The sequence below is a fragment of the Nicotiana tomentosiformis genome, chromosome 2, assembly GCF_000390325.3.
Source record: "Nicotiana tomentosiformis chromosome 2, ASM39032v3, whole genome shotgun sequence".
NCBI lineage: Eukaryota > Viridiplantae > Streptophyta > Magnoliopsida > Solanales > Solanaceae > Nicotiana > Nicotiana tomentosiformis.
In genome coordinates this window covers 165,314,825-165,339,315 of record NC_090813.1, presented here as the reverse complement: position 1 = coordinate 165,339,315, position 24,491 = coordinate 165,314,825, and the positions used below count along the sequence as shown (strand labels likewise).

General features: G+C 37.9%; 1 protein-coding gene across 1 annotated transcript; it reads left to right on the top strand.

Annotated features, from left to right (window-relative positions):
- The first annotated feature begins 7,639 nt into the window (after positions 1-7,639).
- Positions 7,640-9,029, top strand: LOC104120757 (uncharacterized). The gene is made up of 4 exons (XM_070194518.1): positions 7,640-7,945; positions 7,981-8,184; positions 8,317-8,392; positions 8,536-9,029. Exons 1-4 carry the CDS (start codon positions 7,640-7,642, stop codon positions 9,027-9,029), a joined length of 1,080 nt encoding a protein of 359 aa, XP_070050619.1.
- The last annotated feature ends 15,462 nt before the right edge of the window (positions 9,030-24,491 follow it).

Below are 24,491 nucleotides of genomic sequence, written 5' to 3'. Positions count from 1 at the left end.
ATAGATGTGGTCGACAACACACCGATAATAACGACTCTACTAGACATGGATCCGAGACATCCTAGAAAACATTAAAACCTTAGGCTCTGATCCCAAGCTTGTCACACATCGACTTTGGGGATCGCGATCGTCGCTCAACCGAGATATCCTAGTCGAGCAAGCCTACTTGATGCCTTCTACCTGACCATACCCATGAATAAAATGAAGATGTATATCATTGATTAGACAATGAGAAGGTCACATGAACAACACCAATTTCATTACCATTAGTTATTTAATTTACAATTTCCAAAAATATATTACACATTCATTGTTTAGAAGTGGAACATGTGATACATATACAACATTTCTAGTTTAACCTTCCAAAATCACGATACAACCCACACTATATCTACAGAGCCTCTAATGCATACAAAAGAGTAACATGATGGTGCCGGAAACAAGGCCCCGGCTATACCTCAAAATATTATACATAGAGAACAAAATATACAAGACCCCGGTATGAAGTAGGGCTCTCCAAGTCATCTGAGAAGAAGATGTGCCACTATCACTGATCGACGCCGCCTCTTATGGAACCACCTGCATCTATTTAGATGCAGTGCCCCCGGAAAAGGGGTCGTTAGTACATATGGAATAATACTAGCATGTAAGACCAAATACCCTCTCAATGAATCGAGTAACAGTACAAGGAGGAAAAAACATAGCATCAAAGAGAGCCTCAACCAATATTAAAGTATCAGTTTAAGAGAAAGATAAATTTTCAAGTGAATATCAATATATTTAAGTTGGGAGATCTTTAGTACCGATATATCATTGTGCTTTTAGCACGGAGTCCGGTCTTAGCCTGATCTCACCCAAATACATTGAATACAACACCACCATGCGCGCGACATGGCGTCCGCCATCTCACCACAATGCCGTGTGGATTGACATCACATTCTGCTAGCAATCATCTCATCCTAATTAAGGGAAATAATCTCAACACATCAATCTCATCCCAATTAGGGGAATAATCTCAACACATCATTCACGGGAATTTACCCCTCAATCACTCCTACACTGGCACGTGTAGTTTCAGGGTTAGGTCATTTCAACCTACCCCTCCTCGGTGACTAAATGATACTCCTAAAATATTTATTATGTAAACAAGTTATAGTTCATTCAATAATATTTCACCCTTCCTTTCATTGCATTGGCTCCATGGGCCACAGGTGTAATTTTCAGTCATCGTCATAGATTATCAACAATAAGGGCATTTGTAATCAAGACTATAAACATGAATATGAGCAATAGAAGTATTAAACACATTGAGTTTTTCTTCCAAGAATAAGGCATAATAAATCTTGCATTCAAATAATGAATTGAAGTTATAGCATTTCGATACATAAACCATACTTGAATACATTTCCGAAGGAAAACATAATATGAGAGGAGCAAATGAAACACATTCCGAGCACATATATATCGACACAATGCTTATTAGGAATAACTGAATATATTAGGAATGGCTCATAATATGGGAATTAGGAACTTGGGCCGATCAAACTTGAATCCTACGTGAACATCATGGAATTTGACTCTACAAGAGAAGTTTAGCCTATATACCTCGTTTCAGCTTTTCTTAGTTTACTACAATCTTACTAAACACCTAGAGACTTCAATCTAATTAGATACATGACAAAATTAAATCATAATTAGGTAGAGTTATATGGGTTTTGCCCATTTGGGAATTTTATCAAGCACTAAGTGTGTAATATGATCTTTAGGTTCTTTTTTGGTGAATTCCCTTCTCCCCACAACCAATTCAACACCAAGAGTTTACCCATACAAGTTCCATGACCTCCCCACCATCTATATCGGTATATGCATGCACAAAGAACAACTCCCATACCCAAGAATCACACTGCCCATTACCCAACTTCTGCCCAAATTCGAAATTTAAGGCTAGGGCTAGAACCTTACCTCTTTAGGAGACAATTTTGCAATCTTTCCTTGTCAATTTTCTAAGGCTTGAGCAATGAATTGAAGTGTTGAGATGTTACTGACCTTCCTTCTCTCTCTAGCTCCCTTCCCCTCTCACTAAAAGATTAGATTTTTGCCTTCTAAATGAGCCCAAATGACTTTTAATCAAAATGGGATCGGGTTATAAAAGAAAAAAATATGGGCCCTCCGAACCCAAATCTATGGCCGTAGAGTGAACCGTAGATAAGGTATTCGGCCCGCAAAATGGACCTCTGAAATGGTCCCAAAAACTAGGTTGGCCTCGTCAAGTTTGTTGACGTTCTACAGCTCGCCGAACAGTAATGCGGTCGCATAACGCACTGCGAAATCTCCCTCTGAAATTCCTCGTGCTGGATCTGCGATGGATGTGTGGCCCGCAAAATAATTATGCGGTCGCATAATGGAGCATAAAATGACCTTCAAAAATAGGCTTTGGTCCTGTTGCATTCTACGGCCGATCTGCTGTCCGCGAAGTGGTTCTGCAGTTGCATAGTGGACCGCAGAAATGCCATGCTCTGCAACATATTTTCTACAACCCTATAACACCTTAGCCTGCCTTGGCACCACGAAACTTTGGGTTCTAGGTAAAAGTTTACGTGGCCTTACACGAATAACAAATTTATTGCTCATGGACTGGTCTAAATGACATGCTAAAGTGTAGGCACATGCAATATGTGCCATCATAGCTCAAACTGGCAATTTTGTCATAGAATAGCATTTATCAAGTTCATTCAGGGATTAAACATCTATGTAGCCTCAAACATGGCTCAAATAGTTCGCACAATGTTACAAATATGATAAACATCATAGCTTAATGCTTAAAAATCAAACCCCACACATGTGCGCACCCCTTGCACATAGCTATCACAAATAATTCATGCAACTAGTGCCTCAACCAATTTTAGATAAGATACTTACCTTAAACAAGCCAAAACATTACTGAGCAAGCCAAACAATACTCTAGAAATGCCATCACGCGCGTGTCAACCTCTAAACGGCTCGAAACTAGCCAAAAGAAACTCAAAAACATGAAATAATGCCTAAGGAAACAATCCTAAGTGATAAAGGTCGAATCTTTACTCATTTACTAAAAGTCAACCAAAAAGTCAAACACGGGCTCGTACTTCGTAACCCGACAAAACTCAAAAAATCTGACAACCCATTCAATTACGAGTCCAACCATACTAGTTTCACTTAAATACGACTCCGAATGTTCAAAACTCAAAAATTCACTTTATGAAATTTTAGACAAAAACCCTCAATTTCTCTTTTGATATCATTAATCAAATACCAAAAAGGAAGATAGATTCATGAAATATATTCAAAACCGAGTATAGAACACTTACCCCAATCCATGTGGGGAAAATCGCCCAAATCTGAGCTCCCCAACTCAAAATATGCCCAAATGAACAAACCCTCGATATTATGTGCTTCTGCCTAGTCATTTCGCAAATGCAAACAAAAAGTCGCACCTGCAGCCTCCCTTCTACTGTAAAGGACTCGCACCTACGAAAAAGCCTCAACCCAGCAGTTGTAGCTTCTGCTACACCTATACACGCTTCTGCGCTAAAGTTGTTATATTTGCGTCCCTACAGATGCATCTGTACTCAGCATCAACGACCTTCTCGCCCACCGTCCATTTTCGCTTCTGCGATCATAATGCCCGCATATGCAGATGCGCTTCAGCGTCCAAACTTCCACACCTGCGGACTCTGCTCTCAGGCCACACCTTCCACTTCAGTAACTCTTTTGCCGCTTTTGTGGCTACGCACCTGCGCCCACAGCTCCGCAGGAGTGGTCACACCAGAATCCCTGCCAAACCATCATAGACAAAATGATCCAAAACGATTTGAACCTCGTCCGAAAGTCATACGAGCCCCTCAGGACCCCATTTGAATATACCAAGAAGTCCTATAATATAACGCGGACTTACTCGAGTCCCCAAATCAAACGTAACACCATCAAAATGACAAATCGCACCGAAAATCAAACTTAATGAACCTTTGAACTTTCAACTTCCAAAACTCGTGCAGAACCATATCAAATCAATCCGGAATAACGACAAATTTTGCACTCAAGTCCCAAATGACTAAACAAAGTTATTATAATTCCTGGAACCACAATCCGAACCCGATATCATCAAGGTCAATTCCCAGTCAAACTTATGAACATTCCAAACCTTTAAATTTCTAACTTTCGCTAAATAGTCTCTAAACCTTCTAGATATATCCAAATACAAATCCGGACATATGCCCAAGTACAAAATCACCTTCTAGACCTAACGGAACCATCAAAACTCTAATCTGAGGTCAAATAAACAAAAGTCAAACTTGGTCAACTCTTCCAACTTAAAGCTTCAAACATGAAATTCATTCTTCCAAACTAATTCCGAATCACCCGAAAACCGGAATCGGCGACGCACACAAGGCATACATCATACGGAGTTACTTGTGCCCTCAAACTACCGAGCGAAGTGCAAAAGCTCAAAATGACTGGTGGGTTATTACAATTCTTCTTACAAATATACCGTATCCAAATCCAATCGCGCTAATTCCAGGTCCAAACACCTTGTCATATCCAGTACAAGCTGCTCAACTAACAAGTCACACCAAAATCCACGTGGAACCTCATACAACGGTCCGTGCATCAAACTAGCAATAAGTAAAAAATGACAAATAATAGTAAGATGATCAAATAAGAGTGCTACCAAGCAAGTTTAACACGTAGGGCCAATAAAATATAACCTTATGAACCATTCCTACAAAGGAGAAGTGATGTTTGGCTATAATTCCATATTTTTAGTGCATTACTTACCTTACATTTTGGTGCTTTAATACTAAACTATACTATATTTGTGCTTAATTGAGCTTATTTAATGTGTAGGTACGTTGAAGAAGAAATTGAGAGCAAAGTAGAGATTTTATGTGTATTTTATGCATTACAAGAATGGCTCGTGATTATTTGTTGTGATTATTTGATGATGGAGTGATGACTAATAGTTGAAAAGCAAAGAAAGGAAAGCAAAGTTAGGCAAAGCCTCAAAAGAGGACAAAAGAAAAAAAAAAGGCAAAAGAAGAGTTGAAAAGTAAGGAACGAGAATGAACAAGGAAATGAGAACGAAAGGAAAAGTTGGCAACATAAGTTAATTGAAGCAGCATCAAGCGTAGCAAGCAATCCTGATCGCGTCATAGCATGCGACGCGAGAGATTTAGATCGCGTTAGAGGTCGCGAGGTACGGTCTGAGGCGAGGTGGAGCGCGCTACAGAGGTTGCGAGGCACGGTGTGTAGCGAGTGTGTTCCGGATTTTAAAAGCCTATTTCGTCTCCTTTTTGGTTTTGGACTTGGTTATTTCGTCTAGGTCTCTTCCCTACACTTATAAATAGTCATTAAACACCATTTTGAGAGGAGTTTTGCGACCGGAGGCAAGAACATAATGTGGAACCATTCTTGGAGGAGAAAATCATAGAGTTCATCATCCCTTTATCTTTTCTTTATAATTTTTTTATGCAAAATACTTGGAAAATTGTTACTACGAACATGAGTGGCTTGTTGTAATCTTGTAGTTGTTTATTTAAATCTAGTTTTAATTTGTCAATTGTTGTAGCTACCAATTCACCCTACTATCTATGCTATGCTTGGGAAAGCCGTGTTTAGATTAGAGTAGAATTAGAGAAAGCTTGTTTCTGACCCCATGGCTCGGGGAACGATTTCGCGGTTAGGATAGGAATATACCTAACAGTCTTGCTTAATTAAATACCGTATTATATTCATTCATGATAGACTCAATACCATAGAAATATAGGATTGATATACTGTGGGCAGGCGAGTAGTATTGTGGGAATATGTTATTCATATAAACGATCTGGTTACTTAGCAACCATAGATAATCTAGATTAACGAGTGTAATTATTGAACTTGATAGGATTGATAAACCAACCACAACCCTAGAATTTTCATCTCCTCTGAAGTAAAATCTCATCAAACGCATTTGCATTCTTGATAAATAAGTTGTTACTTGTTTAATTTCCGCAATAGTAGATTAATAGAAAAATGTCACACTTAAATAGCTTGGATAATTAATTGATTTTAGTTTGCTTAGTTAACGATCAATCTTAATCTCTGTGGGTTCCACATCTGACTTTCAAGTCACTTTGTTACCTGACGACCACGTATACTTGCGTGTATTTGGGGAACCAACAGGTTTTTGGTGCTGTTACCGGGGACTTAATTATTGATTGTTTAGTTAAGTTAAGATTTTATTCATGAACCAACAAATTTTAGTTTGCTTTATTTGTGTTAACACATGCTTTTCTCTTGAATGCGTAGGAGTAGAAGCGCAAGAAATCTCCTTCCTCTTGACCCTGAAATCGAACAAACACTTCATAGAGTGAGGAGGCAAGTTGAAGCTAGAACTAGAATTGCAAGAGAGTTGGACATCGTAGTTCAACCACAGCCAATACTTCATAGGCAGGTAATGAAGAGCGTCCGGTGATAAAAGCTGCAAGGCCCAGTCTGGCTCTTATGAATCGGGCGATTGTGAAGCCTGATATCATGGGTCACTTTGAACATAAAAAGTACATGGTACAACTGATTCAATCCACAGGGCAATATGTTGGCTTATCTCATGAAAACCTACAGAGGCACATTCAGAAATTCCAGGAAATTACAGACACTTACAATTATCCGAACGTTTCCAAGGACTATGTCAGACTGACACTGTTTCGCTTTTCACTAATGGGGGGAAGCTAATGAATAGTTACAAAAGAAGCTCGCGAACTCAATCCACGATTGGGATGATCTTGCAAGGAAATTCTTAATCAAGTTGTTTCCCACAAAGAAGACAAAGTCACTGAGGAGCCAGATTCTTGGGTTTCAATAACGAGATGGTGAGACTCTTCGACAAGCTTGAAAAAGATACAAGAGGCTACTCAGAGACTGCCCACACCATAGTCAGACTGATGAGGTATTGGGTCATACTTTCGTTGATTGGTTGGACGAGGCATCAAAGATGAATCTTGACTCAGCATGTTGGGGTAGTTGCATGGTAAGACTGTATAGTGAGATCCAGATCCTTCTAAACAATTTCACTACTAATGATAATAATTGTCAAGGATATGGGGAACCACGAAGAGCACTTAAACAAAAGGCAACAGGTGTGATAGAGCTTGATGATTTCTCAACAATGCGGGCAGATATAGCGAGATTAGCGAATCAGATGAATAAAATGACAATGCACCACACACAATAGATGCAACACGTGCAACAGATGTCTACTTGCTACGAGTTATGTGGTGAAGGTTACACAAGTGACATATGCCCCGTGAATCCTGAATCCATCTACTACATGGGGCAATAAGCTAGAGGGCTGATGAATCAAAATGCTCAATATGGTAATACATACAATCTGAATTGGATGAATCATCATAACTTCTCTTGGGGTGGAAATCATAATATCAGGCCTGAAGCGAATTACAATCATCCACCTCAACCTCCACAGCAAGCAGAGGAGAGTTTGACTGACATGATGAAAAAGCTCTTGATAGACAATCAGAAAGTTATGGCTGAGAATCAACAAGTCAGGGCTGAGAATCAACAATTGTGCACATAGTTCAGAAATCTAGAGAGGAAATTTAGGAAAATGGCTAACAATCAGAATACTAGACCTGTTGGAGCTCTCCAGAGTGATACGGAGCCTAATCCTAAGGCTCAAGCCAATGCGGTTACCTTGAGAAATGGAAGAGAATTAGAAGAAGTTCCACAGAAAAAGAAGTATACAACTAGTCCTGAAGGAGAATTAGTTCCTAAGCCAGTTGAGGAGAATAAGAAAGAAAACAAAGGATCAGATCCAGAAATTATGACAAGGCCACCACCTCTGTTTCCACAAAGACTGCAAAAGGAAAAAGATGATGCTATGTACAAGAAATTCTTAGATATTTTGATCCAAGTACGTGTGAATTTTCCTTTGGTGGAATTTTGTAGGAAGTGCCTAAGTATGCAAGGTATCTCAGAGATATTGTGGCAAACAAGCGAAGACATATAGAGTTTGAAATAATTGCACTTACTGAAGAGTGTAGTGCTAGAGTTCAGAGTAAACTTCCTCCTAAGTTGAAGGATCTTAGGTGTTTCACAATTCTTCTGTCTCTTGGAAAACAAGAAGTTGGTAGAGCCCTGTGTGATTTAGGGGTTAGTATAAATTTGATTCCATCCTCTTTGTTCAATCCTGAATAATCTCATTTTTCAATTATTCAACCATTTCATTTTACCAAGTTCAATGTTAGCCAGATTAGTCAACATTTATCTCTTTCGATGCAACAGCAAGATCTTATTTGTAACAAGTGGTTTTGTTGGTTGGTTAATTGGTCACATTTTCTTCATGAAATGGCTTGGATTGGTATTAGTCTGGATACGGCAAAATCATTCTATTAGATCGAATAAGTACATTCGATCTAATAAGTACCTTGTGTTAGAATTGAGAAATTCTATGGCTCGGATCTTTAGTATTCTCTTATTTATTACCTGTGTCTACTATTTAAGGAACTCGGCAAAATAGCCCCGTAACTTCGGGATCAAAAATAGAAGAAAGGGTAGAAAGTGAGGAAGAAAAAGATGTAGAAATAGAAACAGCTTCCGAAATGAAGGTATTTTACAAATTATCACAAACCCAAGTTATTAATTTGTCAAGGGTGCTTAGACCTACTACAATCACTTTACAGTTGGCAGATAGGTCACTAGTTATGCCAGAAGGAATTATTGAGGATGTGTTAGTTCGAGTGGGAAATTTTATTCTTCCTGCTGATTTTATTGTTCTTGATTTCGAGGCAGATGAGGAAGTACCCAGTATTTTGGGGCGACCATTCTTAGCTACTGGTGGAGCGCTTATTGATGTTAGGGAAGTAAAGTTGAAGATGAGAGTTGGCGATGAGGAAATTACTTTTAATCTGTATAAGACACTTAAACTCCCTAAGCATTATGAAGGCTTGTGCATGATTACTGTGGTAAAACTGAAGGGGATAGAGCAAAGTCCTTAAGCGAATTGTAGTGATTCGGATGGGACGACTGAGTTGGAGGAGGTGGTGTTGCAAGCTGAGTGTTTAAGGATGATTGAGAAAAGAACCAGAGATGAAAGAGGAGATCTTCTCAGAGCGTGTAAAAAGGCTATACTTAATGGGAGAAAGAAGAAGAGAAAGCACCCAGCCTGAATAGAGTAGCAGTGTCGTGCTGCGACGTTAAATCAGGCGCTTGTTGGGAGGCAACCCATCTTTACTGCTTTCTTTTATTTTTCTTGTTATCTTATTATTGTTGTAGTTTTTGTTTTTGTTTTGTCGGATTATAAGCAAAGGAGGAAAAGGAATTAGAAGAGTGCAAAAGCGATCTACATGGTGAGAACTAAGTGTGCGGTGCCCACACCAAGGACCATGCCTAGAGGAAGTCTGAGTACCCATGAGCCTCTATTGCTTCGGCCTTTGGCCTTTCAGGGAGTTCTTGTCCACCCTTGTTATTGTTTTGCTTTATTTTTGCATTGGGGACACTACACTCTTTTAAATGTAGGGTGGGAGAATTCTCTAAAAACAAATTAGTAGTAGAAAAATGTTAACTTCTAATTTTTGTTTTACTAGTTGTGTAGTATTTTAGTAGATATGAAAAAAAAAGTTAGAAAAATTGGACTTTTCCCGACGATGGATCTCATTTGACGGGTTTCTTGAGGGATTTAAGTTGAAAGAAAAGACAAAAAGATTTTCTTTTGTTAGGTAGTGTAATTCTTCCCCCTTGGTTTTTCTTTGTGCCGCGGTTCTTTTCCAAGGATTTTGTTTGAATCGGGTGTAGTTAGTTTTATTTTTTTAGGAGTAGGAGCCATTGTGCTATGAATTGAAGAAATATCTTTTGACTTTGTTATGCCTTGAGAATAGTGAGTACTTTGGTTATGATGCTTAGGCTCAGTTTTTGACTCTTGTATAAGTACCTTAAATCGTATGATCTTAAATTTGCTTCACTGCTTTGACTAGAGCGTTTTGATGAGTCCAATCCTGAGTGAGTTATGTGCCATGTGTGTGTGAGGTTTGTATGTATTCGATGCATTGCATTTTATGTCTATAACTTGCCCCGTGTGTTTGCAAAGCAAAATAGTAGTTTTGTTCAGTCTTGGAAGTGATATAGGCATTTCTTTGTTGAGCCAGATATATATATTTTACTCGCCTAATTGTTATGTATCGTAGTTAACACCGTTGAGCCTGTAATCTTGTTTATTTGGCAACCACATTGCAAGCCTTACCCATTTGTTTGAATTAACCATCTATTTGAACCTTTTCCTATCTCATGAGCACTTGAATTGTTATGAACTTTGTAGAAATTAAAGAGTGGGGTGGATGGTTTGGCTTTTGAGTGGAACTAATGAAATAAGGAAAAAGGTGCACTGTTTTGTAAAATAAAAGCCACCTGAAGTGAAAAAAACAAAAGAAAAAAAAATAGTTGTATTGTTGTGAAAAATATTTCTTAATAGTGGTGACTCTTTATGTAATTGTGCTTAAAGAATTATGGAGTTAATATACATTGATGTGAATGTGGAGTTATGGTTTGACATAGGTATGTGGTTTGAATGTTAAAGTATATGTGTTAAATTTCTCAGGGAGGTGCAGTCAATCTTATATCCTAATGTATCCTACCCGACTTGTAGCCTACATTACAACCAATTAAAGTCCTACTTGATATTAGACTGAATGAGCTCGATTAGTAGAGTAGTACACTACGGGAAAGCCTATTGTGCATCTTTTGTGGCCTATGAATGTATTTCTGAGAGTGAGAGAATTCTTTCTATCTTGAGTTCCTAATTGTTCTTAAATTTAATTGTGTGTTGAACTAATCTATTTTGTTGTGTGAGGGCACTTGATTCATAAAGGAAAGGTAATGTCATTGACCTCTATGTTAGAGTAAGTGAGTGAGTTTTGAATAATGCATGGTACTTGTGAGTGAAATCTTGAGGTGAAGATTTTACACCCTTGTGCTTAGTCTATTTTAAAGATTCTTGGTGTGACGAGTTAGGAGAATTATTTAAAATGGTCGTGTCTATATAAAGTGGAGTTTGATTGCTCGAGGACGAGCAACGTTTAAGTGTGGGGTAGTGATATTTGGCTATAATTCTATATTTTTAGTGCAATACATACCTTACATTTTGGTGCTTTAATGCTAAACTACGCAATATTTTTGCTTAATTGAGCTTATTTTATGTGTAGGTACGTTGAAAACAAAATTTGGAGAAAAGTAGAGATTTATGTGTATTTTGTGCACTACAAGAATGGCTCGTGATTATTTGATGATGGGAATAATTTTGATGTCATGATTGGCTCATGATTATTTGTTGTGATTATTAGATGATGGAGTGATGATTAATATTTGAAAAGAAAAGAAAGGAAAGCAAAGTTAGGCAATGCCTCAAAAGAGGACCAAAAAAAAGGCAAAAGAAGAGTTGAAAAGTAAGGAACGGGAATGAACAAGGAAATGAGAACGAAAGGAAAAATTGGCAACAAAAGTTAATTTAAGCAGCATCAGGCGTAGCGAGCAATCCTTCTCGCATTAGAGCATGCGACGTGAGAGATTTAGCTCGCGTTGGATGTCGCGAGGCACGGCCTGAGGCGAGGTGGAGCGCGCTATAGAGGTCGCAAGGCACGGTCTGTAGCGAGGGTGTTCTGGATTTTAAAAGCCTATTTCGTCTCTTTTCTGGTTTTGGACATTGTTATTTCGTCTAGGTCTCTTCCCTACACATATAAATAGTCATTAAACACCATTTTGAGAGGAGTTTTGCGACCGGATGCAAGAACATCGCGTGGAACCACTCTTGGAGGAGAAAATTATAGAGTTCTCATCCCTTTATCTTTTCTTTGTAATTTGTTTATGCAAATACTTGGAAAATTATTACTGTGAACATGAGTGGCTAAGCACTCTGTTTCTAGGTTTGTGGTTGACATGATTATTAACGTTTATTAATTATATCTTCGTTAATTCGGATTATCATCTTGTGCTTGTTTCTTTAATTCTAGTTTTAATGTGTGAATTATTGTAGCTACCAATTCACCCTACTATCTATGCTATGCTTGAGAAAGTCGTGTTTAGATTAGAGTAGAATTAGAGAAAGTTTGTTTCTAAACCCGTGGCTCGGGGAACGATTTCGCGGTTAGGATAGGAATACACCTAACAGTCTTGCTTAATTAAATACCGTATTATATTCATTCATGATAGATCCAATACCATAGGAATATAGGATTGATATATTATGGGCAGGAGAGTAGTATTGTGGGAACATGCTATTCATATAAATGATTCGGTTACTTAACATGCTATTCATATAAACGATCCGGTTACTTAGCAACCATAGATAATCTGGATTAACGAGTGTAATTATTGAACTTAATAGGATTGATAAACCAACCACACCCTGGAATTTTTATCTCCTCTAAAGTAAAATCTCATCATACGCATTTGCATTCTTGATAAATTAGTTGTTACTTGTTTTATTTCCGCAATAGTAGATTAACAGAAAAACGTCACTCTTAAATAGCTTGGACAATTAATTAATTTTAGTTTGCTTAGTTAACGATCAATCTAAGTCTCTGTGGGTTTAACGTCCGACTTTCGAGTCACTTTATTACTTGATGACCACGTATACTTGCGTGTACTTGGGGAACCAACAAAAACGTCATACATGAATTAAGCACAAGGAATCGTATCCCAACATAATATTGTTGTAGCGTGCAACATGTTCCAACATAACACCGTTGCGACGCGCAACCCGATCTAGTCATATTAATCTACATAGAAGCACTCGTAGAGCAAGCACATCTCACAAAACACACGTGTATCAACACCAATAGAGTGCATAAATATGACTATGGGGAGTTGAGTAAACATAAAACACTAAGCACGATTAAGGTATAATAAGAAAATTAACATTTCAAGAGCTATCTTGTTCATATATTATAAGGCCTCATAAATGTTTGTTAGGGATCTATGATTTTATTGTGCCAAGGACAAGATAAGATGATCAATAGGTTGTAGGATAAGTTCCACAGAGAGATTCACTCTCCATGGTATGTATTTGTGGACCGCACCATGAGTCGTGAAGTAGGCGAAAAAATTAGTTTGAGAGGAGGATTTTGCAAAAATATTATGCAGACCCCGAATCCGCTTCACTAACTGCAAAATCATTGTACAATGGATCAGGAGAGAGCATGTTTTCGTGGTCTTTTCACGGTAGATTATGTGGACCACGTATCACTTTTTGCGTACCGTAGATATATCGTGGAAATGATCAGGCCACCTGGGGAAATTTTGAAGGAGAATCCACGACCCAATGTGCGGACCACATAATGGAAATGTGGACCCCAGATCTGTCACATATTCGATCAGTTCACTTCAAAGATTTGGAGGACAATTTTACGGTCCCTTTCGTGGACCATAGAAGCATTATAAGATCATTTCACGACAACATATCTGTTTTGGAGGGGTATTTTTGGTAAATTTTCTACTCGATTATATTTCTAATAAATGGCCAGTTGTTTTAGAAAGAGAAATCTAGTCATTTTGAGAGTGTTAACAATCTTAGAGAGATAAAGAGGAGCTTCACACTTTAACACTTCAATTTCCTTGTTTAGTTGTTGGAGAATTTTGGGGAGAAATTTGCGAGGTCTTCTTCTATCAAGGTAAGGCTTCGTCCAAAGTTTTCATGTAATTTTCAATAATATAATTGTTGGTAGCATTTGAGTATTAGCGCCTATAGGATCGTGATTGGAAGCGATAAGCTCCCAATCTTGAGTAGGGTGTTGAGAAAAATAAGGAGATAAGGTATTGTTGATGTAGTTGTTAGTTGGGTGTAGTTGGGTGATCATGAGTTCATTGTTAAAGGTCACCTAATACCCAATGGTGGCCATGGGTGTGAAATATCGTTATGGAGAGGGTGTGAAGGATGAAGAAGCACCATTGCCAAAAGGTGGTAAAGGGCTATGTACTCTAAATATTTGATAAAATGCCCAAGTGGCCTAAAACATAGAAATTCCCACTAATGTTGGTGTAATTTAATCTTCTGAAGTAGATTGAAATATTACAAGTACTGGAACCTAGTAGGAACCATAAGGAATCTTGATTATGGTATATTTTATTGGATTACATGAACTCATTATAAATTCCAAGTATGTTTTGTTCAAGTTCCTATTTCCCCCCCCCCCCCCTTTGTTTTCAAATTGCTTAAATGATTGAATTACCAAATGCATATGAACTCGAGTCATGTTACATTTGGCATCGTTATGATCTCCTATTTAAAATTTATTTCAAGTGTTTAGGCTTTCATTTACTCATGTGTTTGTAGCTATGGCTTTCTAATGTATTAAATATATTTTTATGAATTTCAAAAAATCTATGGCATGTGAATGAAATGAAAGAATGATAATGATAGGTGGACATTTTGCCAAGAATGAAAATGATGATGTATGTCCAAAAGAGATAATGAAAACAATGATTTTATGAAATGCTTTCAAGAAACCATTTGGGAGTATTATTATGTAACCAAGAAGGTATAGGTTGCAAGGACATATACCTGAAACTTCACGTGCCGATGTGGGAAGACGATTGGGAATGAGTCCCTCCGCACTATGATGAGATTATGCCCTTTAATTGAGATGAATGTATTGCTAACAAAGTTACGTAATTCCAAACGGCACTATTGTGAGACGCTTAGACGATCGGGCTGAGATGGGACACTATGTCGCGCACATGGTGGTTATATGTTCCTATGTCGGTAAATAATGATCTCAACTAAAATGTTAATGTTTATTTGAAGGTTTTACTCATGTTACACTTTTCCCTATATTATTTTCATTACTATTGTTTTTATTCCTATTTCTGTGTGTTCTCTCCTTATGTTGAAATTTTATTTCATGTGAGGGTACTTAGCCTTTCATACAAGTACTATTATATATGTACTAACGCCCCTTTTGCTGGTGAGGCTTCATCTATATTGGATTGAAATGGTACCTCAGCAGGCGGCACATATTATTTATAGGAGTTTACGCTCTCTTCAGCTGATTGTGGTAAGACCTATTCCACGTCGGGGGTGTCATGTTGTATTTTGATCTTTCTGTAAGGCCCGTAAAGTTTTACCTAGAACCCGAAGTTTCGTGGTGCCGAGGTGGGCTAACTGTGGTACAGACTTTTTGGGTCGTGTAAGGTATTGGGAATTTGGAAGAAACATTGTTGCAGAACATGGTGTTTCTGCTATCCATTATGCGACCACAAAACTACTCCGCAGACCGCATATCTGTCGCGGAGTGGAGTAGAAAAATGAAAAATTTTTGGAGGTCGTTTTGAGGTCAACTATGCGATCGCATAATCAATTCGCAGGCAGCATATCTATCGCAGATTCAGCATGAAAATTTTCTTAGGGAGACATTTGACATGCGTTATGCGACCGCATAACTGATCTACGGACCGCATACATGCCGCAGACCCAACCCGAACAGCCTAGTTTTGGAGGACCATTTTGTGGTTGATTGTAAGGACCGCATACCTATTCTGCAGTCCACTCTACAACTGCATAACTGAGTTTAGAGGGTCCATTTTCTGATTTTATAACACGACCCTATTTCCTATAATACGATCTTGAAATTATTTTGGTTGGTTTAATAAGATATTTTAAGAGAGAAGGGAGGAACTAGAGAGAGAGGGAGGAACTGCAATACATACCACTTCAATTCCTTGCCCAAGCCTTGAAAATATAACAAGGAAAGCTCACAAGGTCTTCATCTAAAGAGGTAAGTTTCTAGCCCTAGGCTTCTATTTCGGGTTTGGGAAGATGTTGGGTAATAGGGAGTGTGATTTTTAGCTACGTGAGTTGTTGCTTATGCATACATGTACCAATAAGGATTGGGGGGGGGGGTTATTGAACTAATATGGGTGAACTCTTGGTGTTGGATTGGTTGTGGGGTGAAGGAGGCCTTGTAAAACAACCTTGTAGTTGAATTTGCATACATAGTGTTTGATGAAATGCTTAAATGAGTTGAACCCATGAATTTGTTCCTAATTATGGTTCGATTGTCATATCTCTAATAGATTGAAGTCGCAACAATTTTCGAAACATTGTAGTAAATTAAGAAAAGCTCAAGAGAGGTATGTTGTCTAAACTTCTCTCTTAGGATTGAATTTCATGATGTTCTCGTAAGCCTCAAGTTTTATGGGCCAAGTTCTTATTTCTCATGTTTCGAGTATTCCTTATAAATTTGACTATTCCAAATAAGCTTTGTGTCGAAATATATATGCTCAATATGTGTTCCAAATGCTCATATCACATTATGTTATCCTTCATGAATGTGTTCAATTATGGCTTGTGTATTAAAATGTCATGACTTAAATTCGTGTTTCGGATGAAAGTTGTTATGCCAAAAGGTGGTAGAAAACTCAACGTGCTTACGACTCTTATTGCTCATAGATGAACTTAAAGTCTTGATTATATATGCCCTTATTGTTGATAATCCATAATGATGTTTGAAGGTGAAAGTAGGTAGTATGAAATATGAAATACGGCCGACGTGCCAAGAACGAAACGATACTTGTGGCCATTAGTGCCAACAAAATTAAAAGACGTGTGAAATGAAATGAGATTTAATTACCTTTTATAATAAATGTTTTTTTCGGGAGTATTGTTTAGTCACCGAGGAAGGGTAGGCCGAATTAACCTAACCCCAAAACTAGACGTGTTGGCGTAGGAGTGATTGAGTGGTAAATTCCCGTATTGATATGATAGATTATTCCCCTTAATTGGTATGATATGATCGCTAGTGTAATGTGATGTCAACCCATACGAGATTTTGGTGAGACGGCTTAGCCGATCGGGGTGAGATCAGACGCTATGCCGCGCACATAGTGGTGTGGTGCTTGGATGTCTCTGATGAGACGGCTTAGCCGATCGGGGTGAGATCGGACTCCGTGCCAAAAACACGGTGGTATATCGGTACTAAATATCTCCCAACTTAAAAATATTGAAATTTACTTGAAACACACCTTTCTCTTAACGTAACACTTTATTATTTATTGCGGTTCCCATTGATTCAATGTTTCCTTCTCATTTTAACTGTTTCTCGTTCTATTGAGATGGTGTTTAGTGTTACATACTAGTATTATTCCATATGTATTAACATCCCTTATGGCGGGGGGGGGGGGGGAGAGGGGGAGGGGGGATGGGAGGGGCTGCATCTTTAATATATGCAGGTGGTTCCACGGCAGGTGGCATTTACCAGTGATAGTGGTACACCCACTCATTAGCTGACTTGGTGAGCCCCATTTAATTTCGGTGTCTTGTATCTTTCTCCCTCTATGTATAGTGATTTGGAGGTAGAGCTGGAGCCTTGTTTCCAGCACCATCATACTACTTTGTTGTATCCAATAGAGACTCCAAAGACATATTGTGGGTTGTATCTTTGTTTTGCAAAAGTTAGACTAAAGGTGTTGTATTTTCATCACATATTCCACTTCAAACTATGAATGCGTAATGTATTTTGAGACTTATAAATGAAGTAACTAATGATAAAAAAATTGTGTTGTTCACTTGATTTTTTTATTTTCTAATTAATCGAAATGCACCTTTACTCTATTCATGGGTAAGGTAGGGTAGAAATCATCTAACATGTTTGCTTGACAATGTTATCTCAGTTGAGCACCGGTCGCGCGTCCCAAGGGCGGGGCGTGACAAGTTTGGTATCAAAGCCTAAAGTTTTAATGTGTCTTAGGATGTATGAGAGCTGTGTCTAGTAGAGTCCTTCTTATCTGTGTGTTGTCGACCACATCTATAATTAGGAGGCTACTTGGGCATTTATGAATGTCACCCTTCTTTGATGATCCAGATCGTGCGATAGGGCTAATCATATGACTTTTCCTCCTTTAACTCATGCATTGTTCTAATTTTCGATATATGGCGCCTACGAAGACGGAAAGAACCGCCCAAAGAGCCAATGCCACCTCAGGAGTGGCAGTTGATTCTATATCTGATGATGCGGGTGAACACCCGAAGGGTGGAGATATTTCCCCACCGTCTGTAAATAGGACGAAACCACCTTCTCCTAGCCAAAATAGGACATTGGCTCTGTAAAACATGCACAGGCGTGTCGCATGGGGCGACACACCACACAAGGTGTTAGTGGGGTTTATCAGGGACCTTGCAAATTCACAAGGCAGCAAAAATATACAGCCACGGTGCACCACGCACCGCCCCACGTGTCGTGGCTGTGTAATTTCCTTAGAGTCTGCCTTTTTGCTTTATGTTTGAAGTCCAGATATGGTTCTCGACCCCCGAACGCGATCCCGGCTTAAACCTTTGGGCTTTTACTCAGACTTCAAAGCTCCAAATAGCTCAAATTAGCTCTGTAATATCTACATCACTCGAAATCACTCCTACAAGGCATAAAATATACAATAGGTACAAAACACTAGCGATTAAAACTCAAACACAATTAAAGTGCAGTACATTGGAGTGCAATAAGCAACTAAACACGAGATTATAGCCTACCATCAGGAGCCTTTATGCGCTCCAATGGATATGATTGTGACATAACACAAGCAAGAACCCTACTAGGCTTTGAAATATCCAACCTCATGAACTTGTTAGCCAAGGCCTGAACATCCATGGCCAATGGTCTCTCCACTACCGGTATAAATGCCAAGCTACCCATGCTCTCCACCTTCCTACTCAATGCATCGACCATTATATTGGCTTCCTCGGATGATATAATATGGTGATATCATAGTCGTTATATAACTCCAACCATCTCTGTTGCATCAAATTAAGATCCTTTTGCTTGAATAGATGTTGGACACTCTGATGTTCGGTGTAGATCTCACATGGCACACTGTATAAGTAATTCCTCAAAATATTAAGCGCGTGCACAATGGTTTCTAACTCCAAATCATGCACATGGTAGTTCTTCTCATAGATCTTCAGCTGGCTAGATACATAGGCAATCACTCTACCATCTTGCATCAATACCGCACCAAGTCCAATATGCGATGCATCAAAATTCACAGTGTAAAATCCTGAACCTATGGGCAACACCAACACTGAGGTTGTGGTAGAGACTGACTTAAGTTTTTGAAAGATCTCCTCACACTTGTCAGACTATCTGAAAAGAGCGCCCTTCTAAGTCAACTTACTTAATGGGGCCTCAATAGATGAAAACCCCTCTATGAAATGGCGGTAGTAGCCCGCCAAACCCAAGAAGCTTCGAATCTCTGTAGTTGAAGTAGGTCTAGGCTAGTTGTGAACTACCTTAATCTTCTTAGGATCTACCTTGATACCATCAAAAGACACAACATGACCCAATAAGGTAAATGAGCCCAACCAGAACTCACACTTTGAAAACTTGGCATATAGCTGACGATCCTTCAAAGTCTAAAGTACAATCTGTAGGTGCTGCTCATGTTCCTCCCTAGTACAAGAGTAAACCAGAATATCATCAATGAAGACAATCACAAAGAAATCTAAATGTGTCTTGGACACTCAGTTCATCAACTCCATGAAGGATTGTTGAACTTTAGGCAAACCAAATGACATCACCAAGGACTCGTAATGACCATAACGAGTTCTAAAAGTTGTCTTAGGGACATCTGATGCTTTGATCATCACCTGAAGGTAGCCAGATCTCAACTCAATCTTGGAAAACACATTGGCACCCTTAAGCTTGTCAAATAAATCATCAATCCTAGGAAACATATACCTGTTCTTGATGGTAACTTTGTTCAACTACTGATAGTCAATGCAAATCCTCATCAATTCGTCCTTCTTCTTAACAAATAACATTGGCACACCCCAAGGTGAAATAATCAGTCTAATGAATCCCATGTCAAGAAAATCCTATAATTGATCCTTCAATTCCTTCAACTCGGTTGGAGCCATACTGAACGGTGGAATAGAAATAGGCTGAGTGCCCGGAACCAAATTAATGCAAAAGTCAATATCCTTGTCGGGTGTCATACCATGAAAATCTATAGGAAACGCCTCTGGAAACTCCCTCACAACTGATACCGAATCCATAAGAGGAACCTCCGCACTAGAATCCCGAATATAAGCCAAATATGCTAGACACCCCTTCTCAATCATATGATGAGCCTCTAAATACGAAACCACCCTGCAAGTGGAATAACCGAGGGTCCCTTTCCAATCTAATCTACGCAACCCCATCATGCCTAAAGTCATAGCCTTGGCATTGTTGATGGCCAATTTTGACCCTCTTTTTTAAAATTAATTTATTTATACTTAATAATTCGCAATGAATGTTTTAAAAATATTTTAAATCAATAATACATATTTTACAAAATTAATTTAGTATTAGAATTTTGAAATTGAAATTCAATATTGTAATTATAATTATAAATATACCATGCTTACTATTTTTGGACTATTAAAATAATCTTCATATACGTCACATATGCTTTATAATTAATTTAATGAATTACTCCTTAATTTCTAATAATTAAAAATTAGTGTTACAATTTAGAAAAGAAGGTATTCAATAAATAACTAATTACAATAATAGTAGTATATTTGAAAATTATTATTTTACTATATTGTATTCAAAATAATTAAGTTTATTTAATTTAATTTCAAAAGGGGTCAAACGGCTAAAAGGCTATAATTGCAATTCTTAAATAAACATGGGTTGGCTACCATTTAAATCAATTTTGGCCCAAATGACCAAACCCAATCCGAAAATGACCCAGTCCAAACACCCCTCAAATCCACCTTGGCAATCATTGCTATTACCATTAAACCAATCAGAGCCTATCACGTCACATGTCTCCCACACTTACAAAACAAACATGATTCATCTAGGTTGTCCATTTCTATGATCAATGACACACGTTTTTTTGACTCCGTTTCCTTTTTAAAGTTTAAATGCCTAGAGATTTAATCCTAATCGTTGGATCACAATGATACAAAGACCACCAAAATTTCCCACAAAAATGCTAAATCCCTAAAATATCAGGACCGTTGATCTAAAAGATCAATGACCCAAATTGAATGTCCCAAGCTTAACCTAGAGACGGACACCCCTATTCTCACTAACCCTAATCATTCTAACATGAGCCCGGCCGCCTCCATTTCCCCTTTCTCTCCCTTTTCTTTCAACCTCACAGGCTCAAATCAATCAAAGACCTTGCACAAATTCGTTCAAGGTCATGAATCTATCCAGAGATTCACCCTTCATGTCTCTTATATCTGTGATTCTTGATAAATTTCCCCCCTTTCGCTGATCAAATTCAAATACCCCAAATCCGAAACCCTGGCTTAAACATGAAACTTTCAAATCGACGAATGTCCTTCATGCTCTATCAAATCAAATCATGCATGGAGTTGTTTCATTGAATCCATCATGAGCATTCTATATCCAAAGGTCAAATGTAGTGATCTCTAGACAATGAAGCCTTAGCCAATGGTTTTGCCCATCAATAGTCCATTCTGAATTTTCAGTGGCTTACGTAAAGTTTCTCATTGATTTTCACATCTACATTCCCTTATTTCCCTTAATTTGCTTGCATATTCTAGTGGTTTTCATTCTCCACTACAATTACTTGAATCTGCTGAAATCCTAAGGCACGATGGCCGCTACAAAATAGTAGCCTTAAATACTACCACCAAACACAAAAATACCACACCTAATATCTGAGAAATTAATACACAGTATATTATTGTTTAGGAATTTTCTATTGAAGTTTAATGTAACGAACTGATCGGTTATTTTGTATATTGCTTGGACCCTTGATTCTTGACTTAGAAGTATAAATTTGAAAATATTGACAACATTTTAACTTTTATAAAAACGACCCCGGAACTGCATTTTTATGACTTTGATAGATTCGTATCGTGACTTCGGACTTAGGCGTATGCCTGAAATTGATTTTGGAAGTCCGTAGGTTGATTTGTGCTAATTTGCCAAGATTTGGCAATTTAAAAGTTGAAAAGTTTGCCTGTAGGATGACTTTTAGCTATCAAGCTCGAAATTTGATTTTGGGACTTGGAATAGGTTCGTTATGGCATTTAGAACTTGTCTGCAAAATCTGGTATCATTTGGAGTTGATTTGATAGGTTTCGGATGCTTAGTTGTAATTCTAGAAGTTTTTAAAATATTTCTTTGAAAATCATGCATTTTTGTGTTTGATTCATAGTTTAAAATGTTATTTTTGTGTTTTAATCGAACGAGCAGTTCGTATGATGTTTCTAGACTTGTGTGTATGTTTTGTTTGGAACCTGGAGGGCTTGAGTGAGTTTCGGACACGTTCCAGAAGTGTTTTGGATTGGAAATTGCATAAGCTGATGTCTGGTGCTCTAGAGTTGCAAATGCAAACACAAGGCTCATATTTGCGAAGGCGACAAGTTATGGGAAGTTGTCGCAAATGCAACCTCACATTCGCATTTGCAAAGCCAACAGAATTTGGTCATGTTCGCAATTGCTTACAATTTGTCCGTTTTTGTGATATTACCCAGTTCGCAATTGCAAAGACTCTATCTCCATTTCAATATATGTTGAGTCTGTCAGGGGTCGCAAATGCGAACCCTGGTCTGCAATTGTGAGGGTTCGCAAATGCAAACCCTATGTCGCAAATGCGAACCCTATGTCGCAAATGCGATATCTGCACCTAGTTAAAGAGTTGTGAGACTGGAGTTTTTAACTCATTCTCATATTTTTGAACCCTAGACTCGGTAGGAGACGATTTTGAGAGGGGATTTTCACCTACAAACCTTGGGTAAGTAATTCTAATCTATTTCTAATCATATTGCATCAACATATCTTAGATGTTAACATCAAAATCATGTGAATCAAAGTAGAAATTTATGAAACTTTGACAAGTTTTTGAAAAATAAGAACTTGAGTTTTGAGAGTCGATTTGGACTCAGATTTTGAAACTAATCACATATATGAACTCGTGGGGTCATCGGTAGACAGAATCTACCATTGGACCCGGGTTTTGACCGGGCGCGCCCTGAGTTGACTTTTGTTGACATTTTAGAAAAAGTGTAAAGATCTTAACTTTACCTATTGCAATTGAATTCCCTAACATTGTTTAATGTTATTGAGTCGATTTTTCTTAGATTTCAGTCGTGTATAGGTGGATTTTAAGGGAAAAGCTATTTCCGAGTGTTGAATTGGCCTAGTTGAGGTAACTGTCTTTCCTAACTTCGTGTGGGGGAATTATACCTTAGGATTGATATTATTCTATTCAATTGTGCTAATTGAAATCCGTGTGCACAAGATGACGAGTGGGTACACGGGTTGTACGTGGTATTTGTCCAATTTAGGTTACTTTGACTATTTCCATGCTTTAATTGAATTGCCATATCATGTTCTAAATTCTCATAGTTAATTTATCCTTAATGGTGTTAGACTATCCTTGCACGCCTTAAATGATTGCTTAGTACTTGTTCTACATCTTTCTTGCTAAATTGATCCCATGCCTTAGTTGAACTTGTTGCCTCCTTTATTGTTACATATTTTCTCTTCACTGTTAATTATCATTGTTGAAGTTATTGTTCGTGTTATCTCTTTCTTTAATTATTTTCGTTACTTGAAGTAATCATTCATGTTACCCCTTTACTCGTTAATTCCATATTTCAGGCTCAATGTTGAATATTATCTCTTTTATTGCGAAGTTAGTCTTATATAATATTGTGGTTATACATTATTTCTATCATGTTTGAGTTATTTGGTGTTAAAGTTTTAAAAGTCGTTAATACGTTGAGACGATGTTGGTTATTATTGAAACATCTATCTTATTGAGCATTGTTCATCCATTGTAGTTGTTGATATTCTTGTATACGTTGTGGTGGAGCCATGGACTATTGTTGTGGAAACATTGATATTGTTGTTGTTGGCAAGTTTTGATATATGGGCACTTGTGGTGCGAATTTTTATTGTGATTTGATACTGACCCGTATACGGCGGTATAAGGCTTGGGTTAATATGCATGTGGCGGTATAAGGTGGGACTTATGTGCGTGTTTCTTGTAGTAGAACTACATGAAGCCACGTGTAGTCATATGGTGGGCTAAAGTGCGTGTATCTATTTTGGGAAAAACTGTTTCCAAAACCTATTTTCATATGTAAGGCTCACACGGTGGTATAAGAAAAGATTGTGATTGAAATTGTGAAAAGTGAATACGAGGCGGTACCTCAGTTATGATTCTTGATTATACGAGGCGGTACCTCCGTTTTGATTCATTATACACGAGGCGGTACATCGTTGTAGTTCTTGTTGTTATCTTATGTTACAAAGCATTTTGGTGAGAATGTATTTTGTTCTTCACTCTTAATTGTTCTAGAAATCATGGTCTGTACATGATCATTGTAGATCTTTAGTTGCTTCTTTATGTTATTTCCATTGTTGGTTTCCGGTACTAGTTCATGTTATTTTCTTATTTTTGTTTCAGTTGTTCTTCATTTTTCCTTACATATCTGTATCACATTT

Excerpts from the sequence above, each read along its gene's own strand:
- LOC104120757 (XM_070194518.1), top strand. The coding sequence starts at position 7,640 with ATGGCTAACAATCAGAATACTAGACCTGTTGGAGCTCTCCAGAGTGAT. Across the intron at positions 8,185-8,316 it reads GAGCCCTGTGTGATTTAGGG|CAAGATCTTATTTGTAACAA; the intron begins GTTAGTATAAAT and ends TCGATGCAACAG. Across the intron at positions 8,393-8,535 it reads TCATGAAATGGCTTGGATTG|GAACTCGGCAAAATAGCCCC; the intron begins GTATTAGTCTGG and ends CTACTATTTAAG.